At 36.3% G+C, this 26,809-nt stretch overlaps 1 protein-coding gene across 2 annotated transcripts; it reads left to right on the top strand.

Moving 5' to 3' along the window:
• The first annotated feature begins 1,160 nt into the window (after positions 1 to 1,160).
• Positions 1,161 to 25,823, top strand: mapk8ip2 (mitogen-activated protein kinase 8 interacting protein 2). Of its 2 annotated transcripts, XM_043264879.1 has the most exons (14): positions 1,161 to 1,476; positions 1,565 to 1,796; positions 11,296 to 11,401; positions 17,914 to 18,144; positions 18,229 to 18,307; positions 18,608 to 18,802; positions 18,918 to 21,254; positions 22,024 to 22,099; positions 22,286 to 22,458; positions 22,654 to 22,763; positions 22,883 to 23,005; positions 23,227 to 23,297; positions 23,629 to 23,727; positions 24,681 to 25,823. In XM_043264879.1, exons 2-14 carry the CDS (start codon positions 1,732 to 1,734, stop codon positions 24,751 to 24,753), a joined length of 3,738 nt encoding a protein of 1,245 aa, XP_043120814.1. In that variant the 5' UTR covers positions 1,161 to 1,476; positions 1,565 to 1,731; the 3' UTR covers positions 24,754 to 25,823. The 2 variants fall into 2 exon arrangements, with proteins under 2 accessions (XP_043120814.1, XP_043120813.1); XM_043264878.1 differs by having other exon boundaries at positions 1,161 to 1,796.
• The last annotated feature ends 986 nt before the right edge of the window (positions 25,824 to 26,809 follow it).

The following is a 26,809-nucleotide window of genomic DNA, read 5'->3' as shown; positions in this document are numbered from 1 at the left end:
CGTTTATCCTCTAGATGGCGCTAAGCGGCTCAAAAACACATCCTATATTGAGACGCGTTTAACCTCTTAAGGCCCAATGTCTTTACATTGTTTTGAGCATTACAAATAATGTAAAAAAAAATGACATGAATGAATATGCATAGGGAAAAACAACTGACTTTTAAAATCACAGAAACATTATTTTATTATTTTATTTTATTATTTTATTACATTATCACATTATTTATTTCCATTTTTTTTATTAAAAAAACAAAGATGATAAAGATGATTCTCAAGTATGTTATAACAGATATTTGATATACCTGTTTTTCTTTCTGCAAAATGTATAAAATGTCTCATTATGTACAATGTATCTATAAACTAAATCTAATTTGCATATTCATGTATTTTTGGGGCAACATGCAGTGAAAAAAAGAAGTGTAATAATGGGAGTAATTATTGACCAGATTTTTATGAAATATTTAATAGAATATTGAAATACAATTTCTTTCCTAATTAATTTATGTCTCCCAAACTGCATAATAAACATGCTTGTAGTGACAGAGTCCTTATATGAGTATATGTATGAACTCAATGTCCTGTTTCATAACAGAAAGTCATATTTTAATCTGAAATTTTCCTGAGATGTTGATTTATGACATACAATAAAAAAATGATTTAAATAATAATGACAACATATGATCATATTTCCATAAGAGTGTCACTAAATTACTTCTTTTGTCATCACTTTGAAGAAACAATTATCAATATATGTTATGGATATTTTAAATGGAGTTTTATAATTTTATGCAAAGTACTAATCTTAAAACTTCTGTAGCCTATATTAGCTTTGTGCATTTTTTTCTGTGACTAGTATTATTTAGTTATTAATGATCTAATCACTATTCCTCGCAACATTTTGCATTCATAAATGTACATTTTCAAATCCCTATTACATTTTAATATTTGTATATAATTCAATGGCGTATATGTATTTATGGTGTATATTTTCAGAATCTCTTCGAATATTTTGTTTATCTTTGTTCATCATGCCTTTTTTGAAAAAATAAAGGATAAGAACGTATAAACGTAGTCTATGTAAAATGTATAAACGACAACATGGGCCTTTACTGATCGTTTTTTATTAAATAACACATAAAACGTGATCATTATTCCCTAGGTTGATAAAATTGTTAAGTACAATCCACACAAAAACAAAAACGGTGTCATAAATACCTTTTACATTTGCTTTTCTGAAACAGAAAAAGACACCAATAAATAAAATTGGAATTAACCCATCCATCTGACCAATCAGAGACAGCCTCTTTAACTCTAAGCCACACCCACTTATAGGCCAAGTTTAACGCTGATTGGCATTCTAGCCGCTCGTTCTATTTCTGTGAGATCCATGCACGCGCCTCTGCCCCCTCCCTCATCAGCATCAGCATCATCAGATGCGCGCAGATCACGCCAAACAGCGCACTGGTTCATCAGCAGGTGTGTGACTGAAACACAAGATAATCGATATCGATACATCGCCACCTATGTGCGTTCTTTGTATCTGACTCTTATTTCTTCGGATCAGCGATCGGGCCGTTTTGATGGTTTGATTCCCAGCGGGCGTCAGCAGTCGGTGTGGCCGAAAACGAGAGAGAATAAATCGAGATCATCTTTAACATCCGCTTCTCCAGCGTCTGTGGATGGGCTGCGGACATCTGCATCTGCAGTCTCTGTTTTTGAGTCACTAAGAAGATGGCGGACAGGGCAGAGATGTTTTCTCTCTCCACCTTCCACTCCCTCTCTCCTCCGGGATGCAGGTAAGACACGCAGTATTTCTCTCGAGTATGCGCGGGGTTTCCTTTTCTTCTGGCGTTTTTTTTTTTCACATAAGCTGGTCAGATACGACCGTCTGCGCTGTTTCTGTACGCGTAATGTCCTCAAACACATCCAGAGATCAGCATCAGCATCATCAGCATCCGCAAGCGGTGATGCTCATCATCCTTGTGTTGTTGATGTGGATCAACAATAACGCCCTTGTTGTCATTTCTTTTTATTTTTGCGCCTTTTTTCAAGCACTAATTTAATGTGTATGTAAAACAACGCACGTAATATTGAATGAAGGACAGATTGATTTTTTTTCTTTTTTTTTTCCTGGCATGTCATTGCCTGACGCATCCTCTCTGAGATAGTTGGCATATACTGGAAAGGCCCACGCCCTGTTGTGATGCTCATAACTGCATTTAAAATTTTGATCAAACATTGCACCGTTCCCATAATTGTGTAATTATATAGTGCTGTGTGATACTAATGAACAGGTACTTATTGTGTTTGCGGAGCTGCTTGTAATTGCACATTATTATTGGTATTACTGTAATATTACAGGAACATCTAAAATGGGTGATTGCAAAGAACTACCTCTTTTTAAAATAATTAAAATTTTGCAAGTAGCTCGAAATGGATTTTTTTAATGTTAAGATTGAGTTTTGATGTGCATTAATTAACAGAATTAGTACAGAATTAACTATAGAAATTGCGATTTCTATTGTAAAGAGCTATTTCTAACTGATCCAACCCTTCTAATTATATAGTCAGGTTGAGACATATTAAATCATATATTTAAACTGTATAAAATTTATTAATTTAGATGCTACTGCATAAAGTTTAATTTAGGGTTATTTGACAAAACAGCACAACTGTTTGTGTGGGGTGTTTTTTTTCGCCTGTTGTCTCGTACAAGATGTTGATTATAGTTTATTTATTCATTTGAACAGATTTGGAGCAATTTAGTGTTATATCACTCGCTCACCAATGTACCGATGCAGTAAATGGGTGCCGTCAGAACGAGGCACAAACATCTGATAAAAACATCACAAAAAGATCAACAAGTAATCAACACGGCTCCGGTCCATCAATTAAGTGTCGCGAACTGAAAAGCTGTGTGCTTAAACAAATCCATCATTAAGATGTTTTTAATATCTAATTCTTCCCTCTGGCTAAATACAAGGCCTCTGCACACAACAGCGTTTTCTCTAGTCGTCTTTTTCGAATCAGCAGACAAATGTGAACAGAACAAAGCATATTTTAAGCAAAGCAGTTTTAAGGAAACATGTTGTATGTCAAATATGGATTTTATTGTAAGACAAGAGGACTTGGAGGACGTGCTATTCCTGGATAACCGGAGAGGAATAATGATTTTTATTGTTGGGGTGAACTATTCCTTTAAAACGTAATTATTTTAAATGATTAAAATACTTTTCATTTACTACAATCGGGTTGTTGGCTTTTATATAACAACATATACGATCCTGTTTTGATTAAATTGCTCAAAGCAAATATTAAAGTGTGACCGTAAATGAAATATAGTTTAGATTTAACCACTTTTGAAGGGAAATTGAGTGACAGTTCATTTTCTCCATGGCATGCTAGTCTGTCTTCTAATGCTTTAATGTAAAGGTGTGTGTCGTATCACATTTTATTCCTGAAATGAAGGTGATGTTTGGTGTTACAAGGTACATTCAGTTTTGGCAAAGCGATCATTCCACCTTTATACTAAAACTGCGTCTCCCTCAGTGCTTGTGAGCGGAGGTAAAACAATCAGAACATCCTAAGCTTCCAGCAGAATGAATCAAAGAGTTTTGCGGGTCACATCACATGTCTGACAGTGTGATGATCTCCGGTCAGGCGTCGACCTATAAAGCCCCGCGCTGGAACAGGCCAGGTGATTTCAAAAAAGGTGTTTGACAGCTTAAAAAAAACACCAATGTGATGTATTTGTTGTCAGCTCAAACTGACGCACATCCCTTGCCTTTCTTTCCAGCTGTTCTTTTCTTAATCTGCATTTTTCGTAACCCATCGTTTACTTCACCGAGGACTTGTGGCCTTGTATGCTCTCCTCGTCCTCCTATAAACCTGCCATCTCTCAAAGTAGAAATAATGGGCTGCGCTCTTTATTCTTTAATGTCTCAGGATGATGTCTTAACGAAGAATAAATCTCTGTCTCTCTCTATTCAGATTGAAGTAGCTTTACTGGCATGATAAAAAGGCTTTGTGCATTTTGCCTGTTTGTATTTGGCATAGCCTCTGGCTCTCTGTTTATGTGCATGATTCACAAATACTTTGCACTTCGAAAAAATGTTTAAATGAAAATGTGAGCAAAATGGCAAGTAAAACTTTATTAAAGTAATGTTTTATCCCAAAATTAAAATTCTTGAACATTTTTTGGAGAGCATCACATATGTAAACAACGTATGTTCCGTGTAAGTAACACCGTATACGTTGTTTACATTGTTTACGCTTCAATTGGAACGCAAACAATGCATCTACGTTGTTTATGTATATGATACTCTCCAGAATGGCACCACTGTGACATAGAGGAGAAAATTGTCGAATAAAGTCGTTATTTTTCTTTTCTTTTGCACACAATAAGTATTCTCTTAGAATGGCACTTGGATTATCATTATGATGTCCTTGCTACGTTTCTGGACATTTACCGTGGTAGTATCTTTGTTGTCTATGAGATGGCCAGAGATCTTTGGGATTCGTCGAAAATATCTTAATTTGTGTTCTGAAAACAAACGAAGGTCTTACAGGTTTGGAATGACACGAGGGTGAGTAACTAATGATAGGATTATTGTTTTTTGCGTGAACTAAATGTGAAATGTTTAACCAGTGAGATGAAAATAGCATATTCTTTTGTTTTAATTGCGCTTTCAAACAGTGTATTTGAAGTGTAGATGCGTACAGAGAATACAAAACATATTTAAATGGCTTAAAAATATTATGTAGATATCTGCATTGTTTTGATCTAATAATTAAAACTAGAAAAAAAAAAAAAATGTGAAGCGTTAGTACGCAGAAGGGATTTTCCCATTTCTCATACTGTGTGTGGGTTGAATTATGGCATGGATTTTCTGACCAGGGAGCACAGTGGCTCTGTGTGTGTGTGTGTGTGTGTGTGTGTGTGTGTGATGATACGCATAGCTCAGCTGTACTCTTAGGTAATGCACCGTGGTCTTACTGACGATGCTCTACAAAACCAAAAGATTTCTCAAATAGGTACTTGTATGGGGACATAAAGAGACGAGCATAACACACAAACATACTAATGCAGTGAAAAATACACGCATGCAAGCAGCCTCTCTTTAAGCTGTTTATGTAAGTCTCCAGCTGCTCCCTTTGGAATACAGAAATACTATAAAATGTTGCGCGTGTGCATGTCGGAGCGGCTTCTCAGAATCAATGTTTTATGTTTGAGAGTAAACATATGCTTAGTTTTAATTAAAACATAACCGCTGGTTGTGAGAATCTTATTGCTTTCTAACAAAGATAAAACTTTGTGCTGCTAAATATTTCTGTGGAAACTATAATGTGTTGTTTTCTGGATTACTTTGTGCTGTATACATGTTACGGTCACATGACATTATCGTGTCATATATGACAGATGAGAGCGTTTGGTGACCTACCTGTGATCTAATCAGTGTGTCTAATAAGAATATTGATTGTGGTAAAAAATAACCTTAACTAAATTCCAGCTGTTGTGCTGTGAGTCAACATACATAATTTCATCTTAAAATGAGAAGTGTATTGGGAAGGATTTCTGCTCTGTTGTCACGCGTGCCCTTAAAAATGTTTTTTGAAGCATGAACTGTTATATAACATATCTTTGAATGGTGTAGTATAACTCTGATTGAAATTGACACTCTGTCTGCACGTACATATTACTATATTTAATAACAAAATGTGGCAATTGACTAATCAGAGTCAGGTATTCTAGAGATCTGTGTTCTAAATATATTCCAACACACCATAAAGACACATATCATCTTTTGTCCTTTTCCCTACAATTTTTGCCAGTCTTTTTAAAAATCTCTCGTGACACATCTAACCTTTTTCTTGCACATTCTCTCCCCCTCTCTCTCCTCATTTACTGTTCTGTTGTTTCCTTTTCTACTCCTTTCCTCATAATTAATGCAGACATTTACAGTCAAGTCGATGCTGGGTTTTCATGAGGTTTTGCTTCATTAGTGTCCCTTAATTCTCAGTTCATTCTCTTTGTTGTTTGGACAGATACAAGTAAGAAATGTACCATTTATGATAATATCACAATTGTTGTTTTAATGATAAGCGAGCTGACAGTGTGTCACTCAAAAAGCATTTACTGCATGATTAAGCTATAAATGGCAATGTGCGTGTGTGTGGGTGTGTGTGTGTATATGTGTATATGTGTGTGTATATCACTGTATTAATCACATTCAAATTCTTGTTTACGTAATATATGTGTATACTGTGTATTTATGTATATAAATACAAACACATGTATATATTTAAGAAAAATGTTTTTATATTATATATATATAGATAAATATATATTTTATATTTATATATATATATATATATTCAATATATAAATATATATATATATATATATATATATATATATATATATAATAAAATGTAGAAAATACATACATGGTTGTATTTATAAATACATAAATATACAGATCATGCATATAAAAATATGTATATAATATATATTTTTAATGCATTTAATTGTTTGATAGCACTAATGTGTGTGTGTATGTGTATATATAATATTTATTTATTTATTTATTTATTCACATAGCCATAGTAAAAACAATAATGCACGTTTGAAAGTAAAGTTTGTAGTCTAGTGTGCTATGGTTGATTATTATTTGCAGAAATCAAACATTTTGACTGTTGTACTGTAATTTCATGCATGTTAATCTGACTTTCTTTCTAATCTGACTTTATCATTTGGAATGTATTGAAGTATCAGTGCATGCAACAGTCCAGAAGTCACCGTTGTTTGAAAACAAACCAGCTCGGCGAATAGATGCATGATTCAGCACATTAAGCCCATCTCTGGTGGGATGTGGTTGTCATGGTGACAGCTGCAGAGGTGACCTCACCCTACTTAACCTGCCGTGTGTCTCAGTGGTGTTCTGTTAATGGTGTGACATCACCCTTTGCACAGCACAGCTACTATGGCAACAGCCAATGATTGACAGCGTATGTGCATCCCCCAGGGCCTGAAACATGCCCCACCTTTTGTAATTGTGATTAACGGGTTTGGAGCGGCCAACTGGAGGCTAGAAGACTAGAGAGTAAAAACGGGACTTTAGTAAGCAATCAAACATGAAGAGTCATCGAGATGGTCATCGGTAAGGAATCCTAAATAATCCCTTCATATACAAGATTGATAAGGCTGTTTATGGAGAGGTTAGAAGTTCGAGAAAACAGGTGCTTTATCTTTGATTAATTATGTGAATAACATCCCGTCTGGAGATGGGACACACTAAATCTTTTTATCGCTGTGACTTACAGTCAATGATCTTGTCTATTCCCTCACAGATTTTAATTGATTTAATAATAAGCCTTCCTTATCATCACAGAACATATGCTATCAGAACATATGCTGTCACTACAATGCTGAAATGTCGCCAAGAGGTTTTTTTTTTTTTTTTTACAATATCCTTACTAACACATTGCATTATGTTTTTTTGTATGTGTGTGTAAAACACTTTTAATTAGGTAAAACTGACTTTAAATATCTTGCCACTTACTACAGGCTAATATGCAAACCTGAATGTGCTTGTAGATGTATTCCATCATTAGCACTTCTGCTAGATCTGTTTTTTGTGAACTCATTCATAATTCATGAATCACTGTGAGTCTGTAACTAATATCACTGAGTGGTTCTGAGTCTAGAGCACAGCTTCTCCCAGGAGCTCCTGCACCGTCTGCTGTCAAGCCACACTTTAGATCTGAGCATGGACTGTGAATGGAGACAGAGACCTGCTGTAGATCTGTTTAGTTATAGTTGTCTTATACCCTAAATACACACACGCACACACACACACACACTGGGGCTGACTTGCTCAGTGGAGCGACGTTCCTCTAAATCCTCTGATATTTCAGTGATTAAACAGAAGCTCATTAAAACACATCTTCAAAGCACACAATCCACTGTCTGGGTTTTTCTCATGTGTGTGGGATTATTCCAGTGTTTCATCTCATGGGAGGGTCATTAGATGCTCATGTAGAAATACGTTCAGCACTGAAATCCCTGTAAATGGTGCTCTGATCAGGATGGCAGGTTGACAGAGGTTACAGAAACATTAGCTCTTTCTGGAAGCCTTTCTAAACCCGAGATTGTTAAGCTGAACCATACGAGTTGATGTACGTGGAACCACTTTAAATCTTATTACCTTATTATTTGTTTGTTTCTACTGTAACATACAGCACTACTTTAGTTCACCCAAAAAATCAGTTCTACTGTTGAAGACAGGAGATGTTTTTATTTATGTATATATATTTTTAAATTGTTTCATGTGTTCTGTAGAAGGATAAAAAGACGTGATGGTGAATTAAAGGCATAGTACACCCAAAAATAAAAATGTTGTTATCATTTACAATTAAATTTTTTGGTTGCACTTTATTTTAAAGTCCAATTCTCAGTATTAACAAGCTGTTAACTACAACTTTTGCCTTGTATTTACTCCTTATTTGCTGCTTATTAATAGTTATTAAGGTAGCAGAATTTGAGCTTTGCTTTATAAGTAATAAAGAACTAGTTAATAGTGAGAATCATTTTCTTTTTTTTTTTAAAGAATAAGATATTAATATGAAAAGCTGATAATCATAAACCTCCATAGTAATATTTCCATGTTTACAAAAATGTATTATAAACATTTTTCAAATTCTAAATATGCTATTTTGTATTCAACAGATACTCTTATTGGTTTGGAACAACTTGAGTGTTAGTAAATGATTGTAGAACTGTCCATTTAACATATTTCCCCCTAAAAAAACGTATTTGTAGCATCTGGGTAAAAGAAAACAATCAATAATTTTGCTTTATCAAGTCGCCCGAAATGCAAACGTGCCTTATTAGAAGCATGGAAAAAATCTACCCATCTCTTGCATAGAGGTGAAAAATGCTTTGTAGAATTTGACCTTTTTAGTCTGATTCTGTTGTGCTCCAGTAGAGTCAGGGTTGTCATTTACTCCAGGAGGAAAATGAGGAGGGATGTGCCAGTGTCGACAATAGCCTGGCATCCCTGATTACACCAGCCCATCTCCTGATCATTCATCTGGAATCTGACCCACAGGTCAGCACACATGATGAGATTTGAAACACTTGATTTCCCTTGTGCTGTGCGTCAGGCTTTGACAGACAGGCCTCTGAAACAAGCAGACTTTGAACAGGTTTCACATATATTGCCAGGTTGATTCAGTGTTATTAAATACATATATTTTTAACGGAATAAAGTAATTATATATTTGAGTTAAATGACAAAATATTTTACACTGCAAGTGCAATTTAAAAGACCTATGTAACTGATAGATGTAACTTTAAGACTGCTGTTAATATCTACACTCGAAAGAACGAGTACAGCTACCTTTTGAACAGCCACCAAACCATTTCAGAGTAACCTGTAGCATTTGACACTGATATGTAATGTTCACTTCTATAAAAAAAACACTTCACTGCCAAACTGAGCTTTTCTGAATAAGCCTAACAGGTTCCTCATCAAGCATGTTTATACTATTTTATAATTTTTTTTTTTTTCAAAAGAGGGCTGAGCGAAATTCATTGTTGACGTCATTAGTACTTCTGAAATGGATTTTATAGCGCTTCAAAGGCATCATATGTTAAAAGCCGACCAGTTTGTGGTTTTGCTTTGTGATATGCTTTACTGATGAAATGATTTGTAGTTTTTAGAGGATGACTGGTAACAGTGTTGTCAGCATAGTTAGTCATGAGTTCAGCCGGTTTGACCCGTGACACAAAAACCAGGAATAGCTTAAACGATCATAAACATTTGAAATGAGTCATTATTGATGAATGTGATTCACTTAAATGCGCCTTTTGAGTAAAAAGGATAGGAGTGCCAGCAGAGAAAAGATCACACTGAAAGACCAAAACAACACGATGAGCAAATGCTGTAAACAGGAAGTATTTCATCATTATAAATCATGTTTGCCCACATGAAGCTGTCTTTATGACATTCATAGATGATACTGGTTTACAAACAAGCCTATGCTTCTCATTTAAATGATAAAGTTTAGTCCATTTCACTTTGTTTTTATTATATAATTCAATTTAAATGTTCTCTTTTTCATAAATGACGTAATAACATGCTTTGATCTAAAAATGTTTGTCACTAAAAAAATCACAGGACCTGAAAGCTTTTTGTAATTTATTTTTTATTATTTTATTTTTATTTAATAGTAAATTAATCTCTTAATTATTTAATAAAACAATTATACAAAATAAACAATTTCTAAATATTATTTATAAGAGGACCAGAGCGATTTACAATTTAGACTGCACAACTTCAGTGTGTTTATTGAATTTAACGGACATGCCGATAATTACTTGCGTGTTTCATCCTGTGTCATTTTTTGTAGCAGTATAAGTAGATTAATAACTGTACGACTTGTTATGAACGCTTTAAGGCCCTCTGCTTCTGGATCCAGATATGTATTAAAAACATCAATATTTTTAGACAAGCACACCGAGTAAACAAGTCTCTCTCCTCCTCCCTCTTTTTCTTGTTCTGTCGTGGATCCTCCATACATTACAGATCTGTGTGATTGTGGCGCTCTGACTGTGAAAAGCTGCATTGCAGCACTGCTGTCAGCCGAGTGGAGCTCAGCTGAGATGAAATCGTCCCTTCGTTAGCGGCTAGCATACTCCAGAATTGGGGTTAATGCATTTTGCTGAGCCAAAGCAGAGCCAAATAAGGCAAAACGGAGGCTGGCCTTATTTACCAGCATGCTAACCCACTTATCAATAATGAAAGGGGATGGTGGAGGAGAAAAATGATGTTGTTTAAAGGTGTGGTGGACAAATCGTAGCTGTTGCAGTCCTTCTGTGTGTGTGTTTGTGTAATTGTATGTGTGTGTGTATGTGTGTGTGTGTGTGTGTGTGTGTGTGTGTGTGTGTGTGTGTATGTGTACATATGTAACAGTGTGCTAATCTGAGTGACCTTGTGGATTTCTTAGGCTGATGCCCTGTGTGTGTAAAATCAGCTGCTATGTCTTGGCGGCGCATATTTTAGATCAGACTTCCACAAGGACGCACACACACACACACACACACACACACACACACACACTCTCACTCACTCTTATATTAGCCAGCACATCTTATAGATGCTGTGATTTTAACCCTCACACATCCCTGTTGATTTCAGTATATTAAAAGAAAATCATCATTTGATTTATTAGTAGGCCTATTTTAAATAATGGCAGAACTTTTATATTCTTTATTTGTGTTTCTGTTTGCAGGCCGGCTCATGACATCAGTCTGGAGGAGTTTGATGATGAAGATTTGTCTGAAATCACAGATGACTGTGGCATAGGCCTCAACTATGACTCTGACCCTTACGAAAAGGTATGAATAATTCACAACGCTTTTTATTTTATTTTACTCAATGAGTCTAGTGTACTACAGTCTAGTATGGTACTTTGGGGGAACTGTAAGCTCTAGCACGCTGAGCAGGCTGTTTATGCACTCAGGAAGAGCAGCTAATATAAACATATTTACATATGGATGAATATGTGGCTTATCGCACCTTTGGAAATAGTGTCATCACTTCACTTGGCAGTCATGCATGTCAAAGAGCTCATTTGCATTTTAAAAGGCTCTGGGTCGAAAAGCATAAAGTCTGTCTGTCACATTTTGAATGAATTTCTCAGAACTTAAATTCCTTGGAATTAATTCTACTTCCATTCTCAATTTTATTCCTTTTTTTGCTATGCCAATCAAAATTAAACTCAAAATATCTGTTGAATTTTATCATTAAATGGAAAGAAAACATGAATTTCTATTGAACTATTGTAAAACATCCAAATGTCGAAGTCTTTTCCCTTTGTACTGTGTTAATATGGATGTGATTGTGGAAATATTTGTATTTGATACTATGTGTGTTCTGGCTGCACTGAGGGATTGTAAATGTTTTATTGCGGTGGCGGTGTGCCACGGCTGCAGTAGAAGGGCTGGTGACCCAGTGAAGTTTGCTGCTATGCAGACCTCTCTTCTCAGCTTTCTGTACCTCAGTCCTATTACAACGAAACCACTTCCTCTTCCTCACCCTGCTCCTAATTTGTTCTCCCTGGGTTCTCTGCAAAATGTTTGAACGTGCATGTATCGCTTCGATTATAACGCCTCACATGCCTTTGGTGTGTCAGATTGATTTAAATGCAGCAGCAGTCTGTGGGCATCATAGCATGCAGTGACCTCACATTGTTCAGTATGTAGGCAGATTGATTAGTTGCTTCTGGATGGTGATTGGACGGCCCATAGGCTGGTCATTTATTGATTGGTTGGTTGATCTCAAAGTGGGCGACAGAGCCCGTGCAGTGTGTCAGGCTACAGTTTTTCTTTTTTGCCACAGTTAGCGGCTCTAATTCAGCACACAAATACACACACAAGCGCTTGTCCCACAGGATTATGTCACGTGGAAGCAACACTGCATCGAGTTTGAAGGGCCTGTCCCTTGCCTATGCAACTAGAGTTTTCAAAATCACAGAAGACATTTTCTGTGGCTCCAATGTCACACTAAAACCAATTACATAGGAAACATTAAAGGTACATATGAACAATAGCTATTGTATTTGAGATCATTTTCGGTTTCATATAGCTTCATATTAGTGAGGTGTTATCATTAACGATAAAATGTTTTTGTGTGACATTATTTTATCACTTTGTCATAATATATACAGGAAAATCTATTTTAGAATTTTCTCATGTTTACTTTCATTCTGAATTAAAAATAAATTTGGCCCAGTTTTGATTTTCATACGTACTGCAGCCTTTTTTGGTGACTGTATACAGTTGCTAGGAATGTTTGACAGGTTAGCAACAGTAACTAAGGAGGATGATCTAATCAGAGTATATTTGTGGACTGATTGTAATGCCCAATTTCTACCATGTTGTTGTGATGTTGACATTTTTTTGACATTAAAAATCTGTTTATTATGGATTCATTTATGGAGTCGTTTTTTTTCTCCAGGATAGAAATTATAAAAAAGGTAACGTTTATCTCACAATCCTGTCAATTTTCTCAAAATTATATAGATATATAGGTATAGTATCAGAACTGGCAATTCTGAGGAAATGTAATTTTATTTACTTATGTGCAATTCCGAGTTTACATCTTAAAAATCTGGATGGATCAAAAAATCGGATTAAAAGGAACAAACTAAAACAAACAACAACAATCAAATAAATTTTCCCACAATAGTAAGTTTACATCTCACAATTCAGAGTTTTCTCAGAGTTGTACATATTTTTGAACTTAAACTTAATTGTCTCAAAACAGTAATTTAATGCTTATAGTAACTTTGTTTATCCCATTACAACCAAATTAGATTGAGTTTGTGCTAAATGTTGTAATGACAATATATTGCTACAATGATAAATTCCTCACTGAGCTCACTGAGCTTTTATAAGCTGCGTAACAAATCTTTTCAGAAAGAAACAATCTCTAACAATATGGTTTTCTTCTACATGTCTGATAACAGATTAAAATCCTACAATTACATTGGGAGAGATACTGTATATCAGGAAGATTAAAAATCAGTTTCTCTTCTTTTGTTTTATCCATTTCCTTTGATGCCTTTTTTTATTTATTTGATTTCTGTTAGAGCTTTCAGAAAGCCCGCAATTCAGTACAGTAGTAGGTTTTCCTTTTGGAGCAATTTTTGACATTCCATATCACACATCTCATGACAAAATCACACCTACACATGCTATGAAATATAGATAAATACATTCTAGCTATTTGTGGCTGTGCTCATTGTGGCAGACAGTAACGTTTGTGACATTTTGACATGAACATTTCTAGAATGATTCTTGTACAGATCATTTCCAGCCAATAATTCCATCCTTCCTAACACTCTCACTCTCTTTCTAGTTTCTCTCTCTCTCTCTCTCTCTCTCTCTCTCTCTCTCTCTATCTCTCTCTCTCTCTTATCTGGATTATTCATGGATTATTCATTCTGTCACACAGAGCTCCCGCTCTCAGAGTACATTTAACAGATTTGGGTTTCTGGGGTTTTGCATATTACAGTATGCTGCTGATGAAAGTTAATTGAGCAGAGTAGCATGCAGTATTAGAAAACAACATGAAACGGCATTCACAGCTCATTTAACTTGCGTAATATGACATATTTCCTAATGAAATGAATATGTGGCTCAGAATCATGTGGGGCACTGCTTCTCACCTTTGCAGTCTTAACTACATCAGCAGAAAAAGAAAAGAAAAGGAAATGAGATGTGGAATGTTTTGATGAAAGCAATTCATTTTATATTTTAAAAAGTTATTGGTTTCAAAAGAGCACATAATCAATGGTAATACGATCTTCAAAAATGCATTAATAATTTTTATGATAAAACATTTTTATAATATTGCCATAATATTAATTCCATAGCTGTGTGCCCTGTGATAGCAAAAATATATAAATATATTATTTTGTAGCATATTTCAGGCCCATATTTCAGCTAAATTGCATTTTTAAGGGTTAAATCTGCAATTATACAGTTTGATGTCTCTCTCTCTCTCTCTCTCTCTCTCTCTCTCTCTCTCTCTCTCTCTCTCTCTCTCTCTCTCTCTCTCTCTCTCTCTCTCTCTCTCTCTCTCTCTCTCTCTCTCTCTGTGTGTGTGTGTGTGTGTGTGTGTGTGTGTGTGTGAGGGATTAGTTTAGCAGCATGAGATGTGCCATCTTAGTGTCTGTCCAAACTGCTCATAATGAGAGATCAAAGACAAGAGGGTGAGATGTTTTTCTTGTGGAGCAGTGTGTGTGTGTGTGTGTGTGTGTGTGTGTGTGTGTGTGTGTGTGTGTGTGTGTGTGTGTGCGAATACTTAGTATGTGTGTGTTGTTCTACGTACATTTGTTTATGCATGCTTTCTAGCTCATGTGTACTAAAGAAATATTTAGTTGGTAATATATAGCTGGTACATTTAATCTGTTAAACTGAGCGGTATTGTGGCTCAGAACCCCAGAGGAAACACTGAGAGTTTATTGATGTCATCAGCTCAGAGGGTGGAGCGTAAAACAGTGCCATTCCTGCTAACACTGTATTGACCTTTATTTCTGCTTTCACAGTATAATATTATTAGACCTTTGTGTTTTTTATTTTGACCTTTTTTTTGTATTTATTTATTTTTATTACAAATATATATAAATTGTTTATATATGAATGTATAATTAAGAATTTTATAATGGTATGATAGTTGATTTCCACTCAGCATTTATTATATTAAAATGTAATTCACTTTTCTACAAATAATAACAATACATTTTTCAAGAGTATGAAATAGTAGATTTTCAGTACTGAAAATAAAAAGTAAACATAGGTTAACCTAATTAAAAAAATAAATATTGGTAACACATCATTTTATGGTTACACCTATTAGTTACACGTATTATTAGAATATTAGTCATTTATTAGTCCTAATTAAGCACATATTAATGCCTTATTCTACATGACCTTATTCAATATCCCTAATACCTAAACTTAACAACTACATTGCTAATTATAAATATTCAGCAAATTAAGAATTTAGTAGGAATTTTATTTTATTTTAATCAAGAATTTAAGGTATAGAATTTTTAAAAGCAAATAACTAAAAAATAAATACATAAACATACATTTAAACTCAGAAATATTCATTGGGGTAAATAAATTGTAAAACAAGTGTAAAAACTCCTGGTACGTCCTATAAAGATTCTTAATAATATACTGTATAATTTCATTTAAAGATATGATTACCCAGGCTTTTTTTCTAACTATAATAAGTCAGGCAACACTGACTGACTCATTCAGAACTGATGAATAGGTTGTCTTATGAATTATTCAAGAGCCCTCGATTATGCAGTGCAGTGCTGTAGTTAATGTCTCTGCATTAGTATAGATACTTGTCTGAGACATCAGTGGTACCACTGCCCCGCCTCCTTCCTGCTTATACTGCAGTATACAGCTGATCTGTGTGTGTGTGTGTGTGTGTGTGTGTGTGTGTATACTATTTAAACTCCTCTCTATTTACAATCTTATGGTGTTTCCTTCACCTTCTAACACTGCTTCTAACACTGCATCTTAAATTTTTTTTCCTCTTCATCTCTCCTTGGCTCTGTCTATATGCGGTCAGCATCGAGAGCACTGCATCCATTCATGACTTCTGTGTGAGTCGGGCTGGCTCAGCAGAACACTTTTTGCTGGTGTAATGCTGACTCCGTCTCTGAGCGGGGATGTAAAATCGGTGCTGGTCAGGAGGCCTCGTCCTTGGAAATATCAGAACGATAGTGTTTCAACAGAGCATTTATTTACTAACTCATGCAGTACTGCTAGAACTACGTCAATACAGCATTACAGCATATATACGTCTCTCTCTTGCCTCAAGTGTGTTCATCGGTCATAGTGTGTTCGGCTGCTGCTGGTATTGATTTGGTTAGAGATGGCGTATAGATTCAGGTCCCTGCAGTGCCAGCTGGTTGTGAATCTAATGCAGCGTGAGACTTTTAATGACATCACCCACACACATTTGCCAAGCAACAAAAAGAATTTTAACTCTAGTGCGTGAGTTCTTAACTGAGGTGAATATCAGACGTTAGGCTTATGTAAGTGCATTGACTTGTTTTCCTGGAAGGGCGCTGTAACCTGAGGAGCTTTAGTATCGATCACCATCTGCCCTTCTTCATGAGACATGATCCTCTCAGCTCTGTCCAGCCCATCCACTTTCCCTTTTAAAGACAAAATGAATTCAAAATTCCTATTTCCTTCCTTAACACATATTTTCAATACAATAAATCAGACTTTGTTTTGGTGTAACGCCCACTTTGTACAATCAATTACTGTTCGATAAAATCTAGCCTTGCCCTACATTTTGTTTATTAACTCTAAATAAATATTCCAGGGTAAATATAAAAACAAGCTTTTAGTAAAGCACTTTTATTTAATTTAATTTTTTACAACTATTTTATCAAGCACAAGTATTTTATCAAAAATATGAGTTTCACATTTCTGTTTTGCATAATTGTCCTTAATGTTAAGCACATTACTTTAAATATATTTTTTATTTATTGTATTTTTACCAACTGAAGGATATTTAAATGATTTCCTGTTGTAACAACGTCAATTTTTTTATCTAAAATATTACTTTAAGCTCACTGTTAGTTTCATTATTATCCACCGTTTTTTTTGGACAAATGTGTAAATTGCATCCATTTGTAAATTTGTAAAGCCTCCAATCTCATCTGTGCCCAGCTATTTTTAGCTGTAAAAAAAACTTAATTTTGCTGCTCGATATTGAAAATTGTCTTATCATGTTATTTTAATGTAATATCTTAATTATGAACAGACTGGTTTGTAGTGCAAACAATTTTACAGTTTACTGCACATTCTTTTTCTCCTTGTTATTTACCTATATTTTCTAATGAACCACAAGCCTCACCCATAGGCTTACTTCTGCATTGAGGAAAAGGTGTATAGTCATAAATATATGCTGCATTTGTCATTAAACATATCTGCAAGATAAGGGTTGGTTTTTCCTGCAACCATCTATATATATAGTAACACATGTTTCAGAAATTATGGCCTGGCTAGCAGTCAAGACTTGATCTAGTCCAGGGTGAACATATGGCCCAACATTAACAGCAGAGAAAAAGGTCATGTTGAATCATGCATGGTAGATATGAGAAATATTTGCTCTTGTTCATATCGACTGATATCTGTGGTTATTGAATTTTTGTGTATAACTGCTTTTCACTGGGTCATTCAGTCACCGTTGTTTTATCACATTATTGATTTGTGGTTATGTTTTACAGTGCTACACCAGATATTTTTTAATTATTTTCAGGCAAAATATTTAAGATGCTTCCTCTTTTTTCTTCTTCTTTGTAAAGGACTGCTTGATTCTAGAAAAGAATGATTTCCACCACCCAGTGTGCTCATTCCAAGATGACTTCCAGGAGTTTGAGATGATCGATGATGAAGACGAAGATGATGAGGAAGAAGAGGAGGAAGCAGATCCTGATGCCCCTCCCTCACCATCAGCATCTCCTCCTCCCTCGCCTACTCTGGGCACCCTGAAGAGCCGCCCAACTACTCTAAACCTAACTGCACCAGTTTCCCAGGTAACTCTTGTACACACCTGAAATCAATATTTCAATAAACATATGCTGTAAGTATTTAAATTCTTCTTTTGGTCCTAATCTCAGGATTCCTTGAACAACAACAGCAATGTATCACCACGAAAGTCAAGCTGGCAGGATTCTCTTCGAAACCCGACTTCACAGGGTAATTTTTGTTTATTTATAGAACAAAATATCTAATATAATAATATTAATATATACATTCCAAAACATGTGAACAGATTCTAAAAGCTCTATATATATACTCTAACTATTCATACAATTATTACATCAGAACATTACTGATCATATTCTATTGATTAATATCTATTCTGGATATTTATGTAGCTATAAATGTAGCCCATTGATAAAGTGTCCCTATAATGGGTTATGAAGGATTTATGTTTTGGACTTGGGCGTACTTTGTATAATAGTTGTACTTTAATCATTTTACTAACCATTTTAGGTTGTTTGTCTCCAAACCACTCTTGCCTTGAGGATGGTTCCCATGTAACTACCACATGCCCAGGGGCTCCAGACACTACCGGTTCAGCCAATGGTACACCCTCAAACCCACCAGGACACTGTGGTCTTCATCAGTCACCTGGCAGGCCGCTGCTGTACGACTTTGAGGGCAACAGAAGAGAACGACCTGAATATGGTAAGTCATATTTCTAACAGCTAATCCAAATTAATATAGTTCACAATATATCGTCTTAAACAACATTTCTTGTTTTATCCTTATCTTTGTCAACTTTTTTTGCCTTCCAAACTAGGCTCATTTGGTCAACATAACTCGTCAAGTGGGTCTGAGGTGACTGAGGTGAAACCTGATGTTGAGGAATCCACTCTAAGTGAGCTTGTTCCCTCAGTGGATGACTGTACTTCTCAGTGCTCCGATACCGAGGTCGACCATGACCTAAATGGTCATACCAAACGCCGACCTTGCCGCTCTAGACCTAATGACACTTATACTGTGACCACAGAGACTGCTGATGACCCAGAGCTGGAAAACGATGGCACCAGTAGGTGTCTGTCCTCAACCGCACCTCTTGGTAATGATGCTGAGACTCCGCTATCAGATGAGGAGCTGGACAAAGAGTTTGACATTGACTTCATAAGTAAGGATACCTATGATCAAACATCCAAGGAAGATGAGGCGTCTTCTTATGTTGAGTTCCCCTGCATTGAACCAGCTGAGTCGATTTCTGTCTCCAGCTACGTGTCATCCAGTCGATCAGATGTCCTTGACGCTATGGATGAACCTCGAAATATGCGTCACGGTCAACCTGCAGCTGCAAATGACACAACTTCCCCTTCATCTGATCCTGGTATCGCTGATATGAACGCCAAACGCTATGCAGAGTCAGACCGCCACAGTGATGACCTTAGCTCTCCTGGATCAGACTCTGATATTGAAGGGGAACTTGAGGCTGCGTTTGCATGTGGTCCACTTGCTAGTAACATGATTTCCTCCATCTCAGAGACAGAGCTGGATCTAACCAGTGAATCCAGCAGCGGGCGCTCCTCGCATCTCACCAATTCCATCGAAGAAGCCAGCTCTCCAACCTCAGACCAAGAACTGGACCAGGAGCTGGACCCAGAGCAAGACAGCGGTATTGTAGGTCTAAAAGCTTCTCTTCTTCTGGGCCAACCTGAGCCAATTAAACAAGAACCTTCACCAGGTCTAGACCCCAGTCCAGACATGTTACAACTAGATGATGGCCAAGCTCTGATGGGCCTGCAGAATGTAGACGATGAACAGGGTTATGAACACCAGGCTGATCCAGATGAGACTCTTCCCCCTGCCATACCTTGTGAGGATAGTGGCTCTCAGCAGTTGTTGTTGAAGATTGAGCCTGACCACAGTCTTGAGAGCTTCAAGCGCTCTTTCTATTTGCCAGTTGGCCCCAAACTAATGCCGTCTGTAGATGACTATGATGGAAACAGCGAGGGAGAGTCAGAGTCTGAGTCTGAGGATGAGCTTAGTGAAAACTCTGATTCTCCTTGGCTTCTCAGCAACCTGGTAAACCGGATGATCTCAGAAGGCTCTTACCCAATCAGCTGCCCAGAAGAATGCCTCAAACGCTCAGCCTCGATCTCTGACACCATTTCGCCCTCATCAGACTTGGAAACAGATACCTTTAATGAGATGGATGGCTGCAATTCACAAAAGCAAACACTGGAAGAAAAGTCACTGGAAGCGACCTCTGAAAAGTTAGACAAGAGACTTGATGAAGAGAAGGAGAGAGAAGCCAGCCCTGTATCTGAAGAGGGACAGAAGGAAAACAAGCGAACAGACTCTTGTCTGTACATGAGCAACCCCACATATGGCAATGCTACAACCATCTTTACAGAGCGATTTGATACGAGGACGAAGAATTATGAATCGGAGGACTACCCATCCCAGAACTCATTAAAAAACAAGCAGAAAGAAGAAGAGGAGGAACCAAATAATGACCTGATGATGGAGAGAATGAAGGAGCTGGAGTCTCCCAGCTTGAGCGAGAGCATAATCAGCGACAAGGATGAGGGACGGGAGACACGGGTCAATCAGATCACTTTGCAGCGAATCACAGAAGTGAAAAACAGCCTTACGCTGGACCTTCCAACAGCACAGACCAATCACTGTTTCAGTCTCACATACTCGACAGATAACGATGAAGATGAGCAAGAAACCTCCCCATTCCTGGAGGATCTTCACAAGGTACCTTCGCCCTACGCAAACGAGACTTACTTGGACAGCTCCCCACCTATTGACGAGAGTGTGCGAGAGTTGAGGAATACAACCTCCGACCGACCCATAGATGACTCCTTGGCATACGATTCAATGAAGTACACCCTAGTGGTGGATGAAAATACAACTCTTGAGCTGGTAAGCTTGAAGCGCTGTACCTCTGTTCTTAGTGAGGACAGTGATGGACTCTCTACTATTTGTGATGAAGACGTTGCCGATGAAGATGAAGATATTTACGGCCAGGGACAGATGGAAAGAGGCATGAGACCTAATTTGCTGTTAAGCTCCTCTGAAGAAGACTCCTCCCCTGAGGCAGATTTACCTTTCTCAAAGAAGTTCCTCAATGTGTTTGTCAACAGCACGTCACGGTCCTCCAGTAAGTGAAATTTAGCACCATGTACAAAAGATTTAAGGGATAGTTCAAGCAAAAGAGAAAATTATGTCATCATTTACTCACCTTCATTTACTTTCAAACTGTACACAAAATAAGATGCTTTGAAAAATGTGTTCAAGCGTTTTTTGTCCATACAAAGAATGTAAATGTGGTGTAGTATTGTTTTGACCCCATGAACTTTCACAGTATGGACAATAACAGAAGAGAGAAGGTTTTACGGGTTTGGAATACCATGAAGGTGGATAAATGAAACAGAATTTTTGTTTTTGTGAATGATTCTTTCATTTTGGTCTCTTTGGAAGATGTCATACTGCCAAAAATCCATTCTTTGTTATTGCTTGCTCTCTCACTGGATAAAACTAATATGACTAACACAGCAACATTTTTAAAACTACTGTAAAGGTTTAATATACAAATATGCTCAAGAAGGAAATGCAAAATTATTGTATAATAGCAAAATAAATTACCAAATTAAATTCATTACAATTCACAGAGAGTCATTCTGAGCCTGTTTAGTACAGTTTAAGAGATTTAGATGATCATTTTACATAATTTAGGAGCCTGTCTCTCTGAACTGAAAGGATATTTAATAATCCTAATGAGATGACATCAGAAGATGAAGGATTTTGTATGACCTGTTTCTAAATGAGTTTTGCAGTACTCTGTGACACACACACACTCTCTACCTTGGGGCTTACATCTCAGTATAGGCATACAGTGACATAATGCATCTGCATTATGTGTGTTTCAGGCACAGAGTCCTTTGGGCTTTTTTCGTGCACTATAAATGGAGAAGAAAGAGATCAGACTCACAGAGCGGTCTTCAGGTGAGCAATGCTACCCACACTATAACCTAAATACACCTACAGTAGCTCTAATCAAAAAACTCCAGTCTGGTTTAAAATCCAATCATAAACCTTCAAGGAACTTTTCTTTTTCAGTATCTGTTAAAACAGTAAATTGACTGCTCATAATATCTATTTAAATGCAAGTTTTAATGCCCACGCTTGCAGGTTCATCCCACGGCATGCAGATGAGCTGGAGTTAGATGTTGATGATCCATTATTCGTTGAGGAAGAGGAGGATGATTACTGGTACCGTGGGTATAACATGCGCACAGGGGCGAGGGGGATTTTCCCAGCATACTACGCCCACGAGGTTGTTGGCCAAACAAAAGACCTGATGAGTAAGAATTTTGAAAATACAGTGTTTTCAACACATAAGACTTTTTTTGGAGGGGTTATGGGGGTTGGAGGGGGCCATGTATGTAGTAATTTTTGGTAAGCATTATGTGACTTTCTTTTTCTTTGGCCTTCACACCTGGTCTCTTTGTTAAAGAACTTGGTGAGTCAGCATTGTGTGTATATGTGTGTTTCCATAGCAATGAAGAGAAACCCTGCTTGGATGGAAAGCTTCCGAGTGCAGTTCCTGGGATCGGTGGAAGTTCCTTATCACCAAGGCAATGGCATCCTGTGTGCTGCCATGCAGAAGGTACCGTAACCAGGAGATGTATCAGATAGTGCTTTACTCGTGTGATATAGTAGTCAATGACTGCACGATGTTACATAATATGATACTAACAAGAACTAATGTGTTTGTTTGTCTTTCAGATCGCTATGGCAAGGAAGAGGACGGTGCATCTTCATCCCCCATCTATCTGTGAGCTGGAAATAAGCCTGCAGGGTGTTAAACTAGTCATGAGTTTGGATGATGAATATGATTTTTCAGGGGAGGTAAGAGAAAGGGAGAAAAAGAGAAAAAACTAAAAAATGCATAATTTTTCTATTTATTTATTTGTAATTAGTAGTCAGCCATGATTAATGTATGCTGTACAAAGTACATTCTATACAATATATAATATATATATATATATATATATATATATATATATATATATATATATATATATATATATATATATATATATAAATCATCTTCTCATTTCTTTTCATAGTTTGACAGATGTAGTCACTTCTTCCAAATGAAGAACATCTCCTTCTGTGGATGTCATCCTAAAAACAACTGGTAAGCACACACACACATGCAAACCACATGTTGGTCATATGTTGGTTTTTGTGGTTTATGGGGACTCTCCATAGGTGTAATTGTTTTTATACTGTACAAACCATATTTTTTATCACCATATACTAACCCTACACCTAACCATACCCCTTACAGGAAACGTTCTGCATAAACCACAATTACCAGTACACACACACTCACACACACATTATAAATTTCTGTCTTTTAGTAAACCCCAAAACAAGTCTTCAAGTCTTTATGCATTTGATAATTTTTTGAAGATTTTGCTGGGCCAAAATAAGACTTGTCCCTCTATCTGTGTGTCTTTCTGCAGTTATTTTGGTTTTATTACCAAGCACCCGATGCTGAACAGGTTTGCATGTCACGTCTTCGTCTCTCAGGACTCCATGAGACATGTAGCTGAGTGTGTGGGGTGAGTGTAACACTCCTAAACGTCACAATAACATTTACAAGAGACTTGAGAACAGCAAAAAAAGAGTAAGAAGTTAATGAGAATGATCGGTCTCTGCTTCATTATCAGAGAATAGGCCAGACTGCTGTGTGAATTATTAAAGCCGAAAGGAGACCTGAGTTATGGGAACTGGCAGGAGGCAGCTATCTCTGCCGCATTACATAATATGACCTTATGAAAATATACATTATTTAGCCTTATCACAAAAATGAAGGGGGAAAAGTTAAGGAACAGAAACTGAAGATATCTTGTTTTCTTTGTTTTAATAACTCCTGGGAAAATAAATAAATAAATGTTTATATTTATTATGTATATATAATACACACATGCATGTATTTATTTAAGAAAAATGTGTTATGTTTATATATGAAATATATTTTTATATAATATAAATCACTATAAAAATATTTATGAAATAAATACATGTAAATATTTTCAAAATACATACTCTATGTTTGTGTACGTGTCTTTATATATACATAATAAATATACACAGTACACACGCATATGTAAACAAAGACGGTGATTAAATCGTGATTAAATAAAATATAAATAAATTCAGAAATACAGTTATTATAGTTATTATGTCAAGTAGACATCAGAATTAGCCATATGCAGTATATTATTTAAATCCTGGTTCATTATGAACAAACTGGGTTGGAATTGCCTGAAAATACAAACAAACAAAATATGCAATAACTTAATATCTTATTTCATATATTATAAATAAATAAATATGATGAAATTGAGAGAGAGAGAGAGAGAGAGAGAGAGAGAGTTACCTTATAGAAATTATAACTAAATGTGAAACCCTGCCATTATTAGCAATACAATAAAAAGACAAAGCATATCAATGTTCATGAAGCTCAACACACATGTTTCTGATTACATATATCTCTGTGTGCTTGTTTCAGACGGGCGTTCCAGGAGTACTACCAGGAGCACTTAGAATACGCCTGTCCTACCGAAGATATCTACCTTGAGTAAAGGAGGAAAAGGGTAACCATGGCAACTGCTGTCCCTCACGACAGATGTCTGTTCCTGGGCTTGGCCACTACGAGGCGCCTGGCAGCCTTCTCAAATGTAACATAGGCCTCATCTCTTTCTTCTCTTCCTCAGTTTCTCTTGTTCTCTCGACATGAACTGAGCTGAATACTCTACATAGGCTCTTAGTGGTCTGTCTGTTTATTTCAATGTTTATCAGTTCATTTATTCTCTTCATTGAGATGGATTGCTTGTTTATTTACCTTTTCTACTATATAATTAGGGACATGGTTTTGGGGCGGATACATCAGTTCGATTTCTTTTTTTATATATATATATAGTCCTGGTGCAGAAAAGGCAAAATATGACTTCACACGTTTGATTGCATGGCTTTGAGGGTTATGCTCACAAACACACATACACACACAATGTCTAAAAAGCAAAAGGCGATCAGAGGTTTAAATCTGAAGACCAGGATTGTTTGTAAATATGTATTTGTCCGATTCTGATACATTGCTGTACTGGGTTTGTACTAAAAAGGACAAGGCAGTAGGACGTGACCTGGAATCGTTGATAGGTCTACAGATATGTCTGTTCCATTGTAGTAGAAGGTTTAATGTACGTTTCTGATTTTACCGCAATGTAAATACTGTACAAATAGGGATGACTGTAGGTGAAAACAGATGCTTCATTACATCACGGTATGCAAGTATCCTGCGCCATCTGTCTGAGGATGAGAAGTGGGACGGATTGCACGTCGGCAGGCTGGGTGTAGATGGATCTAGAGGTTCGGTCGATCTCAAGTCATATCTAGAACATATTTGACCCCAAAATCAAACAAACATTTTGGAGTTTTTGTGTATAATTTGTATATTTATATTGCCACTGTGACATTTCCATCACAGTTTAACATCTAAAATTATAGTAATGCATCCAGACACTTTCGTTTTGAGCTTATTTTTTAGTTTATTTCCATTTATGATTATTAGTAATACAGAAAAAATTATTATGACCATCAACATGCAATTAAGGCTGATTCAAATATTACTATATATATATATATATATATATATATATATATATATATATATATATAATTTATATATTTATTACTATTACTATTATTATTGTTATTATTATTACCATTAACAACAATAATAATAGTGAAAACTATTATTATAAGTAGTAGTATTAATGCTAAAACACACAAATCATTTATTTAGCTTTACTTGAGCTTTAATTTGACTTCTTATCACAATAAAATTTATATTCCTTTTATTTAATTTTTGGGGTAAAATATTGCTCAGATATCGACTGGTTTCATCCGGTTGGCTATGCTATAGCACTCTCCTTTGGGCATTCAGTCAGATAATATTTCTCCAGCTCTCAAACTCCCCTCTGCTTACCATTGTCTGCTGTCTTGTATGATTGTCAGGTTGGACTGACGCTTTTAGCTTTTAAGCCTGATAGTGCTCACCTCTCATGCTTTGAACATTTGCAGGTAGAAACTTCAGAGAGATATGATGCTTACAGACAGCGAGTAAAATCAAAAGTCCTTGTTCACTGGAAAACACACTAAATACAGGAATGTTTTACCAATGGACTGGATCATTTGCTCCTCGGTAATCTGCAGGACAAATATCGCTTCATATTACACCGATAAAGAACAAAATACCCCTATTCTATCCTGTGAAGCAGTGAATGCCATTTATGTAGATGCCATGTGATTATATTATATGGACTCAGGACCTCAGAAAACTACCCTCGTGCTTCGTTTTGTCTCTCCGAGTCAGTCACAGATGCTGATTGGTAGACGCAGTTGTTCAGCTCTCTGACTTAGCCCTTGTCCTGACCTTGACCGGCGCTGATGAGACCGAACAGAGCAGATCCCTCTGCTGGCTTCACACAATAATCACATACAATAACATTTACCTCATTCAGTCTGATGAATGCAATCCAAGGCCATGCAGCAGCTCATAATCATGATGTGAAGACATTCAGCTGATATTACAGGAAAATGTGTGTAGTTTTATTTAAAACTGGCTGAGATGCGGAAATG

This window comes from Puntigrus tetrazona, chromosome 18 (assembly GCF_018831695.1).
Source record: "Puntigrus tetrazona isolate hp1 chromosome 18, ASM1883169v1, whole genome shotgun sequence".
NCBI classification, from domain to species: Eukaryota; Metazoa; Chordata; class Actinopteri; order Cypriniformes; family Cyprinidae; genus Puntigrus; species Puntigrus tetrazona.
Note: the sequence above shows the minus strand (reverse complement) of the source record. Positions and strands in the feature narration are given on the sequence as shown.